General features: G+C 45.6%; 1 protein-coding gene across 12 annotated transcripts in view; it reads right to left on the minus strand.

Annotated features, from left to right (window-relative positions):
* The window catches only part of tbc1d5 (TBC1 domain family, member 5), a 789,418-nt gene that overhangs the window by 66,716 nt on the left and 700,917 nt on the right, over positions 1 to 21,785 (minus strand). For all 12 annotated transcript variants that reach the window (XM_070881258.1, XM_070881261.1, XM_070881268.1 and 9 more), the window contains one exon: positions 928 to 1,027. In XM_070881258.1, coding sequence (XP_070737359.1) covers positions 928 to 1,027 — 100 coding nt within the window. The remainder of the gene's footprint in view (positions 1 to 927; positions 1,028 to 21,785) is intronic.

Below are 21,785 nucleotides of genomic sequence, written 5' to 3' on the forward strand. Positions count from 1 at the left end.
CGAGCCACAGCCATCTTTGAAGCAGACACATTAATCAATTTATGAATAACCTGTTCATGAGACCTTAATTATCTATACTTCATTCAGAAGACACACACATAAAAGCAAATATGCACACGTACATTTGAAATGTGGTTAAATTGTTGAAAACATGCACTGATCACCTCATACTGTCAAATTCTTTTGAAAATATAAAAATTAACATTATGAGGAAGCCATGATTTGTAAAATTAATTCAAAAACTCAATATTTAGAAATTAATGTAACCCACAAATAAAAACAATGGATGTAATCCTTTTAGGACGCAGTAATATTTCTGTAACAAAGTACAGAAAAAAAGTTTTTCATATTTTCAGCAAGAAAATAAATCATTTTTTAAGAGGCTAAAATAAATCTAATTAAGTGAAATGCATCCAAGGTTGTATTGTTGAATGGAGCCGGGGATGGTGGGGGGTCGGGGAGGGGGGAGGGGGAGGTTATAAATAAAGTTTAACTTCATGTTCTGTTGAAATCATGTATATCTCATTTCACTGTTAATAACAGAACTTGGTGTTCTGATTTAGATATATCCACCAATGAGACAACAACACTAAGCTCGTTCCAAACTCCCCAGCACACAAAATTCAAACAAGACACACCAGCAGAGCAAGTAATGCAAGTGGGAATAGAACTCAGCTGCCTGAGCTTTGTGAGCTGGACGCCCCTAACTTGCCCAGTTGATTACATTAGGTCTAAAACTAATACAGTACTTTGAGCGATTTAATAATAACTGATTAACTTACAAAAAGATAATGGAGAGCAAAAATATGTGGCACTTGCTGAGGAATCATAATTGCATAAGTAAATATGTGCATTAATCACAAGCATCAATATGTTGTGTGCAATTATAGTATTACTCCTGGGGGAAAAAATCCTATCAATACTTACATATGTGTACATTCATCATCTTAGCGCAGAATTTGCACATTGCCTCGAGGTCATTCAGTTGTCCTTGAAGAAATGAAACCTGTGCCTCCAATTCATCATCCTGAAATTAAAACAAAAAAATTGCGCTCTTACAAATCTTCATCGTGTTATTACATTGGTGCACTCTTAACCTTCCAGTTGCACTGCATCTTAACTAATTTTGGTTTCAATACTTCAAATAAATTTAGTAACATTGCTAAGGGACATGGGGAACTAAATTGCCCCGCGCCCCGATTGGAAGTGGTAACCTTCCAGGGCCAGAACTTTTAGCACTTTCGATTAAATGGGAGAACTGCTGCACTCTGCATGACCTCTGATGCCACCGGGGCAGCGTGCGACTGGGCCAAGTTTCGGCCTCAGTTGCTCCTGATTTTTTGGAGCAACTGGTGTAGAACGGAGTATCTTAGAAATTCAAATTCTCGGCATTTAGTTTGCTCCAGTTCTAGTCAGTTAGAACAGTTTCACTTTGGAACAGAATTTTTTTTCAAAAGGGGGTGTGTCCGGCCACTTACGCCTGTTTTCAAAGTTTCGGCAGTGAAAACTTACTCCAAAATAACTTAGAATGGAGTAAGTGAAGATTTTTGTACGCTCGAAAAAACCTTGTCTACACTTTAGAAAATCAGGCGTAGGTTACAAATCAGGCGTAGGGAATGGGGGGGGGGGGTTTAAAGGGAAGTTTACAAACATTAAACACTTCAGTTTTACAAATAAAGAGCCATCATCAATAATAAATGATAAAAACATCAATATATCAACCAATAAACCAATCAAAAAAAATTAATAAGAAATAATTTTTTTTTTTAAATCAATAAATACATTTTTTTCTACTTACCGACTGCAGCACCGGGAGCCCTCCAACAGCGTGCTGGGATTCCCCCCACCCCCCACCCACCAGTGTGTCTCTGTCAGTGTCTCTATCTCTCTGTCTGTCTGTGTGTGTCTCTCACTCTCTGTCTATCAGTGTCTGTGTTTGTGACAGCGAGGGGTGGAGGAGAGGGGGAGGGGGGGGTGGAGGGGTGGAGGAGAGGAGGGGTGGTGGAGTGGGGAAGAGGAGGTGGGCGGGGAGGGGGGTGACAAGTGAGGGAGGGGAGGTGAGGTGGGGGGTTGAGAAGGGAGGGAGGGAGGAGGGGGGGTGAAAGAAGGGAGGGAGGGAGGAGGGGGGTGAGAGAAGGGAGGGAGAGAGGGGAGGGGGGGAAGAGAAGGGAGGGAGGGGAAGGGGGAAGAGAAGGGAGGGAGGGGAAGGGGGAGAGAAAGGGGGAAGAGAGAGAGGGAGAGAGAAGGGAGAGAGAGAGAGAGAGAGAGAGAGAGAGAGAAAGAAAGGAGAGGGAGGCTGAACGGGCCGGGCCCAAGACTTCGAGCTTAGACTTACCGGATTGACAGGTAGGTGGCGTCGGGCCCGGGGGGGTCGGGAGCGCGGATCGGGGCAGGGGGGTTGGTCGGGGGGGGGGGGGGGGGGGGGCGGAGATCGGTCGGGCGGGGGCGGGGGGGGCAGATCGGTCGGGGGGCGGGGGGGGAGATCGGTCGGGGGGCGGGGGAGATCGGTCGGGGGGCGGGGGGCGGGGGGGGGGAAGAGATCGGTCGGGGGGCGGGGGAGGAGATCGGTCAGGAGCGGAGGTCGGTCGGGGCGGGGGGGAGGAGATCGGTCGGGAGCGGGGGAAGCGGAGGTCGGGTCGGGGGGGAAGATCGGTCGGGAGCGGAGGTCGGTCGGGGAGGAGGGGGAAGGTCGGGAGCGGGGGAAGCGGAGGTCGGGTCGGTGGGGGGGGCGGGGGGGGGAGCGGGAGTCAAGTCGGGTCGGGTCCGGAGGAAGCAGGAGCTGGGCGTGGTAGGCAGCCTTATGCACGCAGCCCCAGTGAGGCCATTCGGCCAGGGCTAGGGGCTGCGTGCTTCGGGCCCCTCCCACACAGTTTTGGGCGCCTGGAGCTACTGCACTTGCGCGCCCACTGTAGCGCACATATGCAGAGGTCCCGGCACTGTTTTCAGCGCAGGGACCTGGCTCCGTCCCCTACAGCTTGTGCTGCGCTGCGCCGAGGGCCAGAGGACCTGCAGGGAGCCGGAGAATCTGGAACTTTTTTTTAGGCGCACTTTGTGGCGCGAAAAACGGGCGTCCAGGTCGGGGCTGCGCCGTTCTAGGCGCGGCCCGAAACTTGGGCCCATAGTGCCAGGCTGCACGATGGCAGCCCGTACCACGTTGGCTCCACGTGGAGCCAACTAAAAGTCGGCCGACAAAAAAAGATGGCTGACCAGGGAGCTGGCGTCCTCCCCTTGAGTCACCGCCCCAAGAGCGAATGTCTGCCAGCTTCGCGATCTGCGAAGGTGCCACTGACATCTGCCCACACTGGCCTCGTGACCTGCGGGGCAATTTCCCCTGAGGGGCAATAAGGGCTCGCCACGCACGGTGATGACGTCATCGCTGGTTGTGCGACAGCCCGGGGTGCTAACTGCGGGACGCGTCAGCAACGTCCCGGGAGGCAGTTCCGCCCCCCTTCTCCGGGCGAAAACTGTCTCTGCTCGAATGCCGGGCTGTTGGCATGGCACCCCCGCTCCCCGGTGGTCCAGGTAGAACCCTTTTTGTGCTGCAGAGTATGCAGCTTGGGCTCTTCCCTTTAATTCAATGAAGAACTCCTCCTACGGGGTAGTGCTTACGCCCCGCTCCCAAGGTGTCCGCCCTGCTACTGCCCCAGAAAGGAAGTGGAGCGTCTGATTGAGCGCTCCACTTCCTTTCGAGAGCGGTAACCCCAATTTCTCGCGAGAGGCGAGACTTATGTGCCTGGCACAAAGCCTCGCGTCTCGCAATTAGTACCGAATTTTTAGCCGCAAATGTTGTTCCGCTGTTTGCTTATTAGGATAAGCCAACTGAATGAGACAGTATTCCATTTATACCATTCATAACTCAGTAGCAAACCTTGTTCCATTATGTTTAGCTTTAGAAAGCTGCCCTCTGCTGCACAAACCAATGATTTCATTCACACATACCAGATCTATTCTTGAGTATTTGGAATAGGAAGATGAATTAAAGAACCCATACTATTTATTTGGATAAATGTAGCAATTTAGATAAATATGTTTGTTTTTAATGCAATACAAAATATTTCAGAAACATTGTTTTCTGATGCACAATACCCATGTGACAATTTGGGATAGCAATTGCAGACTGTCATAAATGCTATATATATATTTTTTAGAAGGATTGTGACACATAAACATTTAATTTTTCACAATTTTTGTTGTACAGTACCTGTTAAAACAAGTAGCAATATTGACACAAAGGGGAAATAAAGACATTTTAATATCGTAAAATCTACATGTTGTACCTCCATGCTGATTTACCAATTAGAAACATCCTTGAACAAATCATGTAATTATCAAATCAATTCACTATAAATATGTGTGTGCATATATTATTTGATCTGCTCTGGCGTTGCACACAGTAAGTCGGAGAATATGCTCATTCTCTTACTGGTCTCTAATTTCTTCATGTTGCTGTTTTTCTCTAGCTCTCTGCTTCTGCTTCTCTCTCTCCATATTTGAGCATAGAAACATAGAATAGCACAGCACAGAAGGAAGCCATAGGGCCCATCGAGTCTGCGCCAGCTCTTGAGGAGCAATACAGTTAGTCCCACTCCCACCGCTCTTTCCCCATATCTCTGCAATTTTTTCTTCTTTAGATATTTATCTAATTCCCTTTTGAAGGCTACTACTGAATCTGTATCCACCACCCCATCAGGCAGTGCATTCCAAATCCGAACCACTTGTTGCGTAAAAGTGTTTCTCCTTATGTCGCCTCTGGTTCTTTTGCCAATCACCTTAAATCTGTGCCCTCTTGTTATTGACCCTTCAGCCATTGGAAACTGATTCACTCTATTTATTCTATCTAAATCCTTGATGATTTCAACACCTCTAGCAAATCTCCTCTTCGCCTTCTCTGCTCCAAGGAGAAGAACTCCAACTTCACTTGTCTATCCACATAACTGTATTCCTTCATTTCTGGAACCATTCTAGTGAATCTCTTCTGTACCCTCTCCAAAGCCTTCATGTCCTTCCTAAAATGTGGTGCCCAGAATTGGACGACTGAACTAGGGTTTTAGATAGGTTTAGCAAAACTTCCTGGCTTTTGTACTCTATGCTTCTATTTATAAACTCCAGGATCTTTATTAAACTGCTTTGTTAAGCTGTCCTGCCACCTTCAAAGACTTGTGCACAAGCACCACCAGGTCTCTCTGTTCTTGCACCCCTTTAAAGTTGTCCCATTTAGTATGTATAATCTCTCCTCATTCTTCCTACCAAAATGTATCATCTCACACTTCTCCGCGTTGGAATTTCATCTGCTATGTGTCCGCACATTCCACCAGTCTGCTTATGGCTTGTTTTTTCTGGGTGGTGTAGACACCAAGGCTGTAGGCTTCCTGCCTATCCCCTTTCCCAATCATTCGTGTTTCCTCTGCATCCTCTTCTATTCCGTTCCCTTTGCACTAGCCATTCTCTTTCCTACCATCCCCACTCCTGTCACTAACCCTACCTCTTGCCCTTTGAACTCTGAACATAAGAACGTAAGAATTTGGAGCAAGAATCGGCCATTCTGCCCCTCGAGCCTGCTCTGCCATTCAATGAGATCATGGCTGAACTGGTGAGGGGGATAATTTGCTGACCAGAATTTATGGGTGAGGATTGGCAGAATGGGCAGCATTGCCACTCACTGGGGAGGGGATGATCGGCCTACTGGCAGGAAAACATGCCATCTTCTAAACATGTTCAGTAGACACATTCATTTTGGTGGGGGGCGGGGGGGGAATGTTGACAGGCATAGTCAATGGAATTGTGTGGTAGATACACATACTTTGCAGGGCAGCCAGCAAAAAAGGTCATAGAGGCGACTGATTAAGATGTCCCATAGCTAGTGGGGCCTGACTAATAAGTACGCTTTTTTTTGGCGGGGGGGGCGCGGTGGGGGGAGGCAAGTTGCATAGTCAACGGGAACGGTGGCTAGTGCTTATGTTATAATAATAGTGTTTATGTTACTGGACTAGTAATCCAGAGGTCTGGACTAATGATCCGGAGACATGATTTAAATCCTACCACGACAGCTGAGGAATTTAAATTCAGTTAATTAAATAAATCTGGAATATAAAAGCTAGCATCAGTAATGGTGACCATGTGACTACGGATTGTCTGGTTCACTAATGCCCTTTGAGGAAATCTGCTGTCCTTACCCGGTCTGTCCTGTATGTAACTTCAGACCCACAGCAATGTGGTTAACTCTTAACTACCGTTTGAAATGGCCCAGCAAGCCACTTAGGTGTCAAGGTGGCGGCTCACCACCACATCCTCAAGGGCAATTAGGGATGAGCAATGAATGCTGGCTTTGCCAGCGATGCCCACATCCCGTGAATGAATAAAAAAAGTATATAAATTCAGGTGGTGGCTTTAAGCATGATCAGTGGGGAGGGACTTGGCTGGTAGAAGCAGTCAAGAGGGGTGGGGGTGGGTGGACAAAGAAGAATGGGCCAGGGGAGCATTCGAGCCTGCAATGGTACTCTTGTTTTTAGCGCTTAAATTGCTATTGCTGCAAGAATGTTTCATCTGTCTGCATTTTGACATGCAAGTTCAGGCAGCACCAAATGTTGTTTTTAGTGCAGAGAGGAGAAAGGTTATGGTTTAGTATCTGGAGTGATAAGGTTGCTCCCTGTGCTAAATGTTTCCTTGTTCAGGTGATCTTTCAGAGTGAAGGGCAATTTGAGGAGGTTGAACAAGGCGGGGTCAGTTAAGTATTGCAATGGGGACAAAGATTTGCTGAGTGGCAATGTTCAATAGTGGGAGAAAGGATAAGATATTACTTACTGGGATTTAGTACAAATCCATCTATAGATTAACAGGAGAGCATCGGGAGACAGCAATTCAGATGGTGCTCTCTCATTAAGACCAAATAAAACTAGCCCAAATGTCCGAAGGTTGATTTCACGGTCGGTATAATGATGCTGCCTATAAACTTGCAGGGGGGAGAAGCACTATCGCTCAGCTAGTCTGCATGAATTTCAGGATGTTTTCAGTTCACCTTCTGATCTATCTGCTGCTTTCAGCCTGGTGGCATACGGCAACTGCTATCTTACTTCAGGGTTGTAATGGAACGTTAGGTGGTGTTCCATGATTTTTAATGTCACCTAACACTGGTGGAATATCTTTGTAATCCTGGCACTGCTCAGCACCTTTAGTATCTAATAGGTCTATAAAAACTTATATTTTGATGTAAATGGATATACAATACAACATACAGGGAGATGTGAATATGGATAAAAGCAGTGAATGCTTTTGACGGCATCCAAGACCCAACTTTTCACACACCCTGAAAGCTGCCAGTGAGTTGTATTTTTGACGAGGTACCAGAAGCATTGGCCAACTTGAGACCTTTCTATAGGACGAGGAGTATGCTGGTAAAGAAAATCAGGGAGTGTGAAGCATGTGGGCAGTAGTTTAGCTTCCCTCCCCGCTGTGTAAAGGTCAATATAAGAATGACATAAGTGTACCGGCAGGCAGGTACACTTGTGCATCCATCTATATTTGTTATAATAACGTAGCAATACGATGCCCTAATGTTCTGCTATGTAAACACTACTTACCAAGAGTAATGCATGTCACAATTGTGTAGTCATAGAAATGAACCTTCACCGATTGACTGAAACTAATGATTTTCAAAAAGATATCTTGATCAATCACTTCAAACCTTCATCCAGTCCAATGAACTGGAAGCAGAAAATCAATTATACGCAACATGACGACGAAAAGGCAGAGGAAATCAAATCAAATCAAATTCCAAATATACATAAAGAAAAATCCCCAAAAGTTGCGCATCCCTAGAAGGTGCAGAATATCAATCAGATAACTACAATAAATGCTCCATCCCCGAATAAAACATTTCAAGTACAATCATACTACACAAGACATAGAGTTGAATGGAAAAAAGTGTCTACGAGTCTTGAGCACTAATCAACAGAAAGTATCTATCATAACATTAGGTTACTCACAACCCAGTTAGCTCACTAGAACAAGAAAATATACTGTTCCGAGCTTTCACAGCAACTATACTGTTAATCATATAATCATACTGGAAATGAAACCCAATGTATGTCTGTACTCTTTGTGCATTATAATAAAGAGCTGTAAGCAAAGAGAAAACATACATAAGAACATAAGAAATAGGAGCAGGAGTAGGCCATTTGGCCCCTCGAGCCTGCTCCTCCATTTAATAAGATCATGGCTGATCTGATCCTGGCCTCAACTCCACTTTCCAGCTGGCTGTGAGATGGGTATCTCATAGAAACATATAAAATTCTGACGGGACTGGACAGGTTAGACGCAGGAAGAATGTTCCTGTCGTTGAGGAAGTCCAGAACCAGAGGACATAGTCTTAGGATAAGGGGTAAGCCATTTAGGACTGAGATGAGGAGGAACTTCTTCACTCAGAGAGTTATTAACCTATGGAATTCCCTACCGCAGAGAGTTGTTGATGCCAGTTCATTGGATTATATTCAAGAGGGAGTTAGATATGGCCCTTGTGGCTAAAGGGATCAAGGAGAGAAAGCAGGAATGGAGTACTGAAGGGATGATCAGCCATGATCTTATTGAATGGTAGGGCAGGCTCGAAGGGCCAGATGTCCTACTCCTGCACCTATTTTCTATGTTTCTATAGCTCCCATCACCCTAGACTCCCTTATCGTTCAAAAATCTATCTCCACCTTAAATACATTTAATGACCCAGCCTCCACAGCTCTCCAGGGTAGAGAATTCCAAAGATTCACGACCCTCTGAGAGTAGAAATTCCTTTTCATTTCCATTTTAAATGGGCGACCCCTTATTCTGAAACTTTGCTCCCAGTTCTAGATTCCCTCACAGGGGGAAACATCCTCTCTGCATCTAATAAGAGCTTGCTAAATGCTGTCTATTCCAATGGATGTTTTCTTGTATTTTCAGACTAATAAACACCATGCAGTGATATATCTTTCCAGTTATAAGACAGCAACTTATCTAAATTAGACTATATTTTCCTAACTTCTGACATTGTCCCTCAATTCTTTGCTCAATTCTGCACAGAGCGGCATTAAATGGAGTGCACTTAAACAGAGTGTTGTATTTGGGAATTTGGAGAAGGGGGGAAAGAAAGTGCTGCTTTTTGCCTCCACTACGTGTAGTGCTTTATGTTACAGGTAAATAGTTAGGGGCGAAATTTGGTATCGCCCCATTTGGGAGAATGCAGCCCAGGCCTCATGGGGGGCTGCGCAATTTCTGTCATGGGAAGAAAACGGGTTGCTGCGCACGGTGATGACGTTGTCATTGCCGGCGCAGCAGCCCAGGGCGCTGTCGGTTTTGAGCATCCGCTAACCCCTGCGCAATTTTGGAGAGGCGGTAGCCGCCCATCACCTCCGGGTGAGAAATCGTTAGCACTAACAGGAGTTGCAAATGATGCGAATTTCTCCCCCTTAATTTAATTTACCCATAACTTAATCTAGATCAACTAAGTAGTCAGGAATACTTAAATAAAAACTTAATTAAAGTTAATTAAAAAAAAACAAGGTCATATAGAGATGGCAGTGCAGGTGGTGTGCCGCAACAGCAGCATGCAAGAGTTTGTGAAGAGCATTGTGATCCCGGACAACCACGTTTACTGTAAGTGCCTGCATCTTGAGCAACTTCAGCTCAGAGTTGTTGAGCTGTAGTCTGAGGTGCAGACATTGTGGGACATCGGGGAGGGGGAAGAGTTACCTGCAAACTTTGATCCAGGAGGCAGATACACCCTTTAGGTTAGGTGGTGGTACAGGTCTGGTAAGTGGTCAGGGACAGGAGGGTGTGACTGCAACTCAAGCAGGTAAGGGAACCCCAGGTGCAGTGTTGAAGGAGTGTCAGCCTTTGCCCTTATGCAACAGGTGTGAGGTTTTTGCTGCCCGTGTGGACGAGGGAAAAGTCTGCAGGATGGATGAGCAGGCTAACCACAGCATCATGGTACAGGAAGCCATTCAAGTGGGGGGAGTGAAAGGGAATATAGTTGTGGTAGGGGACAGTATAATCAGAGGGATAGATACCGTTCTCTGTAGCCATGACCGGGAGTTCCGAAGATTGTGTTGCCTGCCTGGTACCAGGGTTAAAGACATCTCCTCGTGGCTGGAGAAGTACTTGGAGTGGGAAGGGGAAGATCCAGTTGTCGCGGTCCACGTAAGAACCAACGACATAGATAGAACTAAGAATGAGGTTCTGCTGAGAGAGTTTGAGGAGTTGGAGTCCAAATTAAAAAGTAGAGCCTCAAAGGTAATGATCTCTGGATTGTTATCTGAGTCACATGCCAATTGGCATAGGGATAAGCAGATTAGAAGGTTGAATGCTTGGCTCAAAGAGTGGTGTGGGAGACAGGGGTTTTGCTTCATGGGGCACTGGCACCAGTACTGGTACTAGCGTGGTGGCCTGCAAGAAAACACCAGCGACAGGTTGGGGCCGTAAAAGGCGAGCAGCCCCGGAACCAGCGTGGTGGCATACCACTTCAGGGAGCAACGCAAGCTGGTGCAGGAGAGCGACATCTTGGAGGAGGGTGACTGGATTGGATGTCACCATAATCCAGGTCGCTGATTGGTGCGTGGGCAGGTACAGCAGGAGCGGCGAGGTCGGGGCGAAAGAGCAGCGAGAGTTTGTAGAGCGACGTGATCGGGGCCCAGGAGAGGCGTGAGTTCAGGGCACAGCAGAGGCGAGGGCCTGGGGCAACACGGGCCAGCCCACACTGCAATATGTGTGTGCACGAGGTCCGTGGAGCAGAGCTCTTGGTTAATCCTTGTCACTGGACCAAGACCTAGCTCTGTCAAGCCCGTGTGGTGGCTGGTGTTCAATGGCCACCACACTTAAAAAAAATCCACATATAGGCATCTTCCACCCTTCAATATGTAGTTCGGGACCTGGAATATCAGGTCCTTCATTGAAACACCTGTGAACTCATCCCTTTTTGGTGTGGATACGAGGGACCGCATAAGACGACGACGACGACGACTGGGGAAAGAGGGAGCTATTCCGTTGGGACGGGCTCCATTTAAACTGGGCTGGAACCAGTGTCCTGGCGAATCGAATAACTTGGGCAGTAGACAGAGCTTTAAACTAATGAAGGACGGTGGGGGCGGAATTCAAAAAAGTGTAAATTTAAAAGCAGCAAGAGAAATGCCTAGGCTTTACAGCAGAGCAGAGCTTTGGGTAAAAATAAGCAAAGTGGGTCAGGAAGGGACAGAGAGAGTAACAAAGGTAATAGGGCATCAGTAACTAAGGTGACATCAGGAAAAAAGAGAAAAAGTCAAAGCTAAAGGCACTTTATCTGAATGCGCAAAGCATTCGCAACAAAATGGATGAATTAATAGCGCAGATGGAAATTAATAGGTTTGATCTAATAGGCATTACAGAGACGTGGTTGCAAAGTGACCAAGATTGGGAACTAAATATTCCAGGATACTTAACTTTTAGAAGAGCTAGGCAAAATGGAAAAGGCGTAGGGGTAGCCCTGATAATAAAGGATGGGAAAAAGACAGTCGAAAGAAAGTATCTTGCGAATCTTTAGATTTCTCTACCCCAGAGAGTTGTCGATGCTCAGTCATTGAGTATATTCAAGACAGAGGTCGATAAATTTTTGGGAACTAAGGGAATTAAAGGATATGGGGATAGTGTGCAGAAGGTGGAGTTGAGGTAGAAGATCATCCATGATCTTGTTGAATGGCAGAGCAGGCTCGAAGGGCCAAATGTCCTACTCCAACTCATGTATCTTATGTGCAAACTTAAATCAATGTTGTTAGGCTAATACCACTACAATAATGAACAGTATGCTGGGGGGTGGGGGGGGGGGGCTGGTGGGTTAGATGTTCAAGGGATAGAAATTCAACGCATTTGCACCTCCCTTTAGAGCCCCCAGGGGAGCAAGTGAGTTTACGACCAAGCTCGGCGCTGTTAATGACATTTCAACATTCTGGATTATAAACAGAGGAATGGATCTCGAACCTTGATCACAGATAAAGGATTACTTATGGTAAGTAATCTGCCGATTTTCCTCATTTGTTTAGTCTGCACAAACAAAACTGGATTGCATTCCCAGCGTAGAAGACCTTTATAAGTTATATTTACCAATAGACATACAAAAGCACTCAACCAGCTGTTTGCAGCCTTTGGCATATGTCCACTTCCTTCTCTCCCTTCTCATACAAAACAGGAAATGGAGCTTGCTGTTCTATCAGGAAACTACTGACCTTTGAGGGCTTAGTAGAAAACCAGTCCCATGCTTAGTCAAGGTATGACATATACCGTTAGCAATTGGGAACTTCTCCTGCAACAGACTGGAGTACCTGCAAGGATACCAAGGCTATGGTACATTACTTAGTGCATTGGTCGTGACAGTGCTTGATGCCAGCATGATGGCTGCATCCTAAGGTGAGGTTGATTTGTGACCAATGCTGGACCAGGATGTGTAATAATTGTAGATCTTCTTCTTCCATCAAAAGTTATTTTTCATGCTTTTATTCCTTCTGTTTTGATTCGTTCCCTTTTTTGCTAGCATTTCTTTAATCATTATATACATGATTTCAATTTTCTATTCATCATTCTCTCTCTTTCTTATATAAGATTATTTTTCCTTTTTCTATACCTGCCTTCATGGATTATCTCAGCTCCATGGTCCTTTCCCCTTGTAACCCTCAGAGATTTTTCCAATCTCTGAATTTTTAGTTGGGAATCCAAAAGGTTTCAATAACAATATCCTGAATGTTAAGTTGTTTCTGATCAGGCGTGTACATTGGTCTTTGAGTAGAGTTTGAATTTTATGTACAAATCAATAACCATTTACCCAAGTGGAAGTTACAAGTGTCTCTAAGATTTTAGATCCTCACTCCAGATGTACGAATCCTGTGATCTCCCCTAGCCTGAAATGTATGTGGCTTCACTTTACAATCATACTTCAGTCGATTTATGAAGGCCGTGTCAGAAATAGCCAACTTCATCAAGGTAAAACAGTAGCAGTTTCGACAAATTTCTAATTGCTGAAAGCCAGAGAAGGTAAGGAGGGGTAAGTAGGAAGGAGAGAAACTGCATGTGAAGCATAAAAGGAACAAAAAGATAAATAGGCAGGTAATCTTAATTAGTATTTGTTCAGCATCTATGCACAAGTGAATTATACCAAATAGGGAAGTAACTATGATTAAATTTTGGCTTGAAGATAACAAAATGTTTGATTGTGCAGATTTGCAAAAGTATACAGATTATTTAATCTAACTTACTTTACAGATAAGATACTTGCATTTATATAGCGCCTTTCACGACAACCCAAAGCACTTTACAGCCAATTAAGTACTTTTTGAAGTGTAGTTACTGTTGTAATCATCATAGGCGGTCCCTCGAAATTGTGGAAGACTTATTTCCACTCTAAAAGTGAGTGAGTTCTCAGGTGACTGTCCAATACGGGAATTACAGTCTCTGTCACAGGTGGGACAGACAGTGGTTGAAGGAAAGGGTGGGTGGGGAGTCTGGTTTGCCGCATGCTCTTTCCACTGCCTGCGCTTGTTTTCTGCATGCTCTCGGCGACGAGACTCGAGGTGCTCAGCGCCCTCCCTGATGCTCTTCCTCCATTTAGGATGATCTTTGGCCAGGGATTCCCAGGTTTCGGTGGGGATGTTGCACTTTATCAAGGAGGTTTTGAGGGTGTCCCTGAAACGTTTCCTCTGCCCACCTGGTGCTCGCTTGCCGTGTAGGAGTTCCGAATAGAGCGCTTGTTTTGGGAGTCTTGTGTCGGGCATGTGGACAACGTGGCTTGTGTAACGGAGCTGGTCGAGTGTGGTAATGTAGGTAACGCGGCTGCCAATTTGCACATAGCAAGCTCCCACAAACAGCAATGTGATAATGACCAGATAATCTGTTTTTTTAGTGATGTTGATTGAGGGATGAATATTGGCTAGGACACCGGGGATAACTCCCCTGCTCTTCTTCGAAATACCTGTAGTGCCATGGGATCTTTTACATCCACGTGAGAGGGCAGACAGGGCTTCAATTTATCATTTCATACAAAAGACGGCACCTCTGACAGTGCAATGCTCCCTCAGTACTGCATTGGAGTGTCAGCCTAGATTTTTGTGCTCGAGTCCCTGGAGTGGGACTTCAACCCACAACCTTCTGATTCAGAGATGGTGGTGCTACCAACTGAGCCACAGCTGACACTGGGCGGCCATATAAATTTGTTATGGTTCCTTTTCGGGCACACAACTGATGGTGACTTTAACCGAGAGGCGCAAAGCTTCATACTAATTGAGCCTCGGGCCGCAATGTAATATTAGAGCCGAGCTGCTGGGATCTATTTTGGGTCGGCTGCCTTGCCCTCAGTATCCCTTGTGTAAAAGCTGGGGGAGGATAATGGAAGGTGGCCAAGCAGTTGTGGGAGTAGTGGAGTGGAGCGTGGCTTGAGCAGTGGTGCAGCAGGGAGGGATTCAAATTCCTGGGCCATTGGAACTGGTTCTGGGGGAGGTGGGACCAGTACAAACTGGACGGTTTGCACCTAGGCAGGACCGGAACCAATGTCCTAGGGGGAGTGTTTGCTCGTGCTGTTGGGGAGGAGTTAAACTAATATGGCAGGGGGATGGGAACGAATGCAGGGAGACAGAGGGAAAAAAAAAGGAGACAAAAGCAAAAGACAGAAAGGAGATGAGTAAAAGTGGAGGGCAGAAAAACCCAAGGCAAAAAACAAAAAGGGCCACTGAATATAAAGGGACTGCAGGAGGGGTCAAAACTAAAAATCATGGTTTAAAAACTAGTATTAAAACACTTTACCTAAACGCACGCAGCATTCGAAATAAAGTAAATGAGTTGACGGCATAAATCATTACAAATGGGTATGATTTGGTGGCCATTACAGAAACGTGGTTGCAGGGTGGCCAAGACTGGGAATTAAACATACAGGGGTATCTGACGATTCGGAAAGATAGACAAGAAGGGAAAGGAGGTGGGGTAGCTCTGTTAATAAAGGATGATATCAGGGCAGTTGTGAGAGACGATATTGGCTCTAATGAACAAAATGTTGAATCATTGTGCGTGGAGATTAGAGATAGTAAGGGGAAAAAGTCACTGGCGGGCGTAGTTTATAGGCCCCCAAATAATAACTTCACGGTGGGGCGGGCAATAATCAAGGGAATAATGGAGGCATGTGAAAAAGGAACGGCAGTAATCATGGGGGATTTTAACCTACATATCGATTGGTCAAATCAAATTGCATGGAGCAGCCTGGAGGAGGAATTCATAGAATGCATACGGGATTGTTTCTTAGAACAGTATGTTACAGAACCTACAAGGGAGCAAGCTATCTTAGATCTGGTCCTGTGTAATGAGACAGGAATAATAAACGATCTCCTAGTAAAAAATCCTCTCGGAATGAGTGATCACAGTATGGTTGAATTTGTAATACAGATTGAGGGTGAGGAAGTAGTGTCTCAAACGAGCATACTATGCTTAAACAAAGGGGACGACAGTGGGATGAGGGCAGAGTTGGCTAAAGTAGACTGGAAACACAGACTAAACGGTGGCACAATTGAGGAACAGTGGAGGACTTTTAAGGAGCTCTTTCATAGTGCGCAACAAAAATATATTCCAGTGAAAAAGAAGGGCGGTAAGAGAAGGGATAACCAGCCGTGGATAACCAAGGAAATAAAGGAGAGTATCAAATTAAAAACCAATACGTATAAGGTGGCCAAGGTTAGTGGGAAACAAGAAGATTGGGAACATTTTAAACAACAGCAAAGAATGACTAAGAAAGCAATAAAGAAAGGAAAGATAGATTACGAAGGTAAACTTGCGCAAAACATAAAAACAGATAGTAAAAGCTTTTACAGATATATAAAACGGAAAAGAGCGACTAAAGTAAATGTTGGTCCCTTAGAAGATGAGAAGGGGGATTTAATAATGGGAAATGTGGAAATGGCTGAGACCTTAAACAATTATTTTGCTTTGGTCTTCACAGTGGAAGACACAAAAAACCATGCCAAAAATTGCTGGTCACAGGAATGTGGGAAGGGAGGACCTTGAGACAATCACTATCACTAGGGGGGTAGTGCTGGACAGGCTAATGGGACTCAAGGTAGACAAGTCCCCTGGTCCTGATGAAATGCATCCCAGGGTATTAGAAGAGATGGCGGAAGTTATAGCACATGCATTCATTATAATCTACCAAAATTCTTTGGACTCTGGGGAGGTACCAGCGGATTGGAAAGCAGCTAATGTAACGCCTCTGTTTAAAAAAGGGGGCAGACAAAAGGCAGGTAACTATAGGCCGGTTAGTTTAACATCTGTACTGGGGAAAATGCTTGAAATTATCATTATGGAAGAAATAGCGGGACATCTAGATAGGAATAGTGCAATCAAGCAGATGCAGCATGGATTCATGAAGGTGAAATCATGTTTAACTAATTTACTGGAATTCTTTGAGGATATAACGAGCATGGTGGATAGAGGTGTACCGATGGATGTGGTATATTTAGATTTCCAAAAGGCATTCGATAAGGTGCCACACAAAAGGTTACTGCAGAAGATAAAGGTACGCGGAGTCAGAGGAAATGTATTAGCATGGATAGAGAATTGGCTGGCTAACAGAAAGCAGAGAGTCGGGATAAATGGGTCCTTTTCGGGTTGGAAATCGGTGGTTAGTGGTGTGCCATAGGGATGCTGGGACCAAACTGTTTACAATATACATAGATGACCTGGAAGAAGGGACAGAGTGTAGTGTAACAAAATTTGCAGATGACACAAAGATTAGTGGAAAAGCAGGTTGTGTAGAAGACACAGAGAGGCTGCAAAGAGATTTAGATAGGTTAAGCGAATGGGCTAAGGTTTGGCAGATGGAATACAATGTCGGAAAGTGTGAGGTCATCCACCTTGGGGGGAAAAAAACAGTAAAAGGGAAAATTATTTGAATGTGGAGAAATTACAACATGCTGCAGTGCAGAGGGACCTGGGGGTCCTTGTGCAGGAATCCCAAAAAGTTAGTTTGCAGGTGCAGCAGGTAATCAGGAAGGCGAATGGAATGTTGGCCTTCATTGCGAGAGGGATGGAGTACAAAAGCAGGGAGGTCCTGCTGCAACTGTATAGGGTATTGGTGAGGCCACACCTGGAGTACTGCATGCAGTTTTGGTCACCTTACTTAATGAAGGATATACTAGCTTTGGAGGGGGTACAGAGACGATTCACTCGGCTGATTCCAGAGATGAGGGGGTTACCTTATGATGATAGATTGAGTAGACTGGATCTTTACTCGTTGGAGTTCAGAAGGATGAGGGGTGATCTTATAGAAACATTTCAAATAATGAAAGGGATAGACAAGATAGAGGCAGAGAGGTTGTTTCCACTGGTCGGGGAGACGAGAACGAGGGGACACAGCCTCAAAATACGGGGGAGCCAATTTAAAACCGAGTTGAGAAGGAATTTCTTCTCCCAGAGGGTTGTGAATCTGTGGAATTCTCTGCCCAAAGAAGCAGTTGAGGCTAGCTCATTGAATGTATTCAAGTCACAGATAGATAGATTTTTAATCAATAAGGGAATTAAGGGTTACGGGGAGCGGGCGGGTAAGTGGAGCTGAGTCCACGGCCAGATCAGCCATGATCTTGTTGAATGGCGGAGCAGGCTCGAGGGGCTAGATGGTCTACTCCTGTTCCTAATTCTTATGTTCTTATGAACACGTCAAGGTAAGTTTTTAAAAGAAATGTACACTTTTGATGGGTGCCTTCAGTCGTCCCTTTAAGGACCGCTGCTTAGGCTGCATGTAAATCAGGTAATGTTCAGTGGAGCAGGTCCTGCGCCAGCTCTGCATTGCCAAGGTTTCGAGGGGGTGGGGGCGGGGGGGTCCTGAGACAGGTGATAGACCCGATACATATGTAAATGAGGGGGCTAACGCCAGTTTCAGACAGGTGCCATTAATGACTTTGAAGGCACCTTCACCAATATAGTGCCTTCACCAGGATGTCATGCCCCGAAATTAGTCCTCATTTCCTCCGTTTTATGCCAGGAAACCATGCAAAAGAAGGACCAATTTCCATTCTTCATCTTCCCAGTAGATCTCGACTGAAATGTAATACTTTTTTATGTTCCGGGATGTGGGCGTTGCTGGCAAGACCAGCATTTATTGCCCATCCGTAATTGCCTTTGAGAAGGTGGTGATGAGCTGCCTTCTTGAACCGTTTGCAGTCCGTGAGGTGAAGGTACTCCCAACAGTGCTGTTCGGGAGTGAGTTCCAGGATTTCGACTCAACGAAGATGAAGGAACGATGATCTATTTCCAAGTGAGGATTGGTGTGTAACTTGGAGGGGAACTTGCAGGTGATGGTGTTCCCATGCACCTGCTGCCCTTGTCCTTCTAGATGCCTCCGCAAGATCCTACAAATCCTCTGGAAGGACAGACGCACCAACATTAGCGACCTCAACCAGGCCAACATCTCCAGCATTGAAGCACTGACCACACTTGATCAGCTCCGCTGGGCAAGCCACATTATCTGCATGACAGACACGAGACTCCCAAAGCAAACGCTCTACTCGGAACTCCTTCATGGCAAACGAGCCAAGGGTGGACAGAGGAAACATTACAAGGACACCCTCAAGGTCTCCTTGATAAAGTGTGGCATCCCCACCGAACACCTGGGGGTCCCTGGCCAAAGACCGCCCTGAGTGGAGGAAGTGCATCCAGAAGGCGCTGAGCGCCTCGAGTCTCATTGCTGAGTGTATGCAGAAAACAAGCGCAGGCAGCGGAAGGAACACGCGGCAAACCTGTCCCACTCTCCCTTACCCTCAATGACTGTCTGTCCCACCTGTGGCAGGGACTGTGGCTCTCGTATTGGACTATTCAGCCACCTAAGGACTCATTCTAAGAGTATAAGCAAGTCTTCTTCGATTCCGAGGGACTGCCTATGATGAGGTGGTAGAGGTCACGGGTTTGAGTTTCCTACACGCTGAAGGCTGGAATACATTTTTAGCTGGAAACTAATTGAAACATAGAAACATAGAAAATAGATGCAGGAGTAGGCCATTCAGCCCTTCTAGCCTGCACCGCTATTCAATGAGTTCATGGCTGAACATGCAACTTCAGTACCCCATTCATGCTTTCTCGCCATACCCCTTGATCCCCCTAGTAGTAAGGACTTCATCTAACTCCTTTTTGAATATATTTAGTGAATTGGCCTCAACAACTTTCTATGGTAGAAAATTCCACAGGTTCACCATTCTCTGGGTGAAGAAATTCCTCCTCATCTCGGTCCTAAATGGCTTACCCCTTATCCTTAGACTGTGTCCCCTGGTTCTGGACTTCCCCAACATTGGGAACATTCTTCCTGCATCTAACCTGTCTAACCCCGTCAGAATTTTAAACGTTTCTATGAGGTCCCCTCTCATTCTTCTGAACTCCAGTGAATACAAGCCCAGTTGATCCGGTCTTTCTTGATAGGTCAGTCCCGCCATCCCGGGAATCAGTCTAGTGAACCTTCGCTGCACTCCCTCAATAGCAAGAATGTCCTTCCTCAGGTTAGGCGACCAAAAATGTACACAATACTCCAGGTGTGGCCTCACCAAGGCCCTGTACAACTGTAGCAACACCTCCCTGCCCCTGTACTCAAATCCCCTCGCTATGAAGGCCAACATGCCATTTGCTTTCTTAACCGCCTGCTGTACCTGCATGCCAACCTTCAATGACTGATGTACCATGACATCCAGGTCTCTTTGCACCTCCCCTTTTCCTAATCTGTCACCATTCAGATAATAGTCTGTCTCTCTGTTTTTACCACCAAAGTGGATAACCTCACATTTATCCACATTATACTTCATCTGTCATGCATTTGCCCACTCACCTAACCTATCCAAGTCGCTCTGCAGCCTCATAGCATCCTCCTCGCAGCTCACACTGCCACCCAACTTAGTGTCATCCGCAAATTTGGAGATACTACATTTAATCCCCTCGTCTAAATCATTAATGTACAGTGTAAACAGCTGGGGCCCCAGCACAGAACCTTGCGGTACCCCACTAGTCACTGCCTGCCATTCTGAAAAGTCCCCATTTACTCCTACTCTTTGCTTCCTGTCTGACAACCAGTTCTCAATCCATGTCAGCACACTACCCCCAATCCCATGTGCTTTAACTTTGCACATTAATCTCTTGTGTGGGACCTTGTCGAAAGCCTTCTGAAAGTCCAAATATACCACATCAACTGGTTCTCCCTTGTCCACTCTACTGGAAACATCCTCAAAAAATTCCAGAAGATTTGTCAAGCATGATTTCCCTTTCACAAATCCATGCTGACTTGGACCTATCATATCACCTCTTTCCAAATGCACTGCTATGACATCCTTAATAACTGATTCCATCATTTTACCCACTACCGATGTCAGGCTGACCGGTCTATAATTCCGTTATCTCTCTCCCTCCTTTTTTAAAAAGTGGGGTTACATTGGCTACCCTCCACTCCATAGGAACTGATCCAGAGTCAATGGAATGTTGGAAAATGACTCAATGCATCCACTATTTCCAAGGCCACCTCCTTAAGTACTCTGGGATGCAGTCCATCAGGCTCTGGGGATTTATCGGCCTTCAATCCCATCAATTTCCCCAACACAATTTCCCGACTAATAAGGATTTCCCTCAGTTCCTCCTCCTTACTAGATCCTCCGACCCCTTTTATATCCGGAAGGTTGTTTGTGTCCTCCTTAGTGAATACCGAACCAAAGTACTTGTTCAATTCGTCCGTCATTTCTTTGTTCCCCGTTATGACTTCCCCTGATTCTGACTGCAGGGGACCTACGTTTGTCTTTACTAACCTTTTTCTCTTTACATATCTATAGAAGCTTTTGCAATCCGTCTTAATGTTCCCTGCAAGCTTCTTCTCGTACTCCATTTTCCCTGCCCTAATCAAACCCTTTGTCCTCCTCTGCTGAGTTCTAAATCTCTCCCAGTCCCTGGGTTCGCTGCTATTTCTGGCCAATTTGTATGCCACTTCCTTGGCTTTAATACGATCCCTGATTTCCCTTCATAGCCACGGTTGAGCCACCTTCCCTTTTTTATTTTTACGCCAGACAGGAATGTACAATTGTTGTAGTTCATCCATGCGGTCTCTAAATGTCTGCCATTGCCCATCCACAGTCAACCCCTTAAGTATCATTCGCCAATCTATCCTAGCCAATTCACGCCTCATACCTTCAAAGTTACCCTTCTTTAAGTTCTGGACCATGGTCTCTGAATTAACTGTTTCATTCTCCATCCTAATGCAGAATTCCACCATATTATGGTCACTCTTCCCCAAGGGGCCTCGCACAACGAGATTGCTAATTAATCCTCTCTCATTACACAACACCCAGTCTAAGATTGCCTCCCCCCTAGTTGGTTCCTCGACATATTGATCTAGAAAACCATCCCTTATGCACTCCGGAAATCCTCCTCCACCGTACTGCTTCCAGTTTGGTTAGCCCAATCTATGTACATATTAAAGTCACCCATTATAACTGCTGCACCCTTATTGCACGCACCCCTAATTTCATGTTTGATGCCCTCCCCAAGATCACTACTACTGTTTGGAGGTCTGTACACAACTCCCACTAACGTTTTTTGGTGTTCTGCAGCTCTACCCATATTGATTCCACATCATCCAAGCTAATGTCCTTCCTAACTATTGCCTTAATTTCCTCCTTAACCAGCAATGCTACCCCACCTCCTTTTCCTTTTATTCTATCTTTCCTGAATGTTGAATACCCCTGGATGTTGAGTTCCCAGCCCTAATCATCCTGGAGCCACGTCTCCGTAATCCCAATCACATC

The sequence above is a fragment of the Pristiophorus japonicus genome, chromosome 5 (genome assembly GCF_044704955.1).
Source record: "Pristiophorus japonicus isolate sPriJap1 chromosome 5, sPriJap1.hap1, whole genome shotgun sequence".
NCBI lineage: Eukaryota > Metazoa > Chordata > Chondrichthyes > Pristiophoridae > Pristiophorus > Pristiophorus japonicus.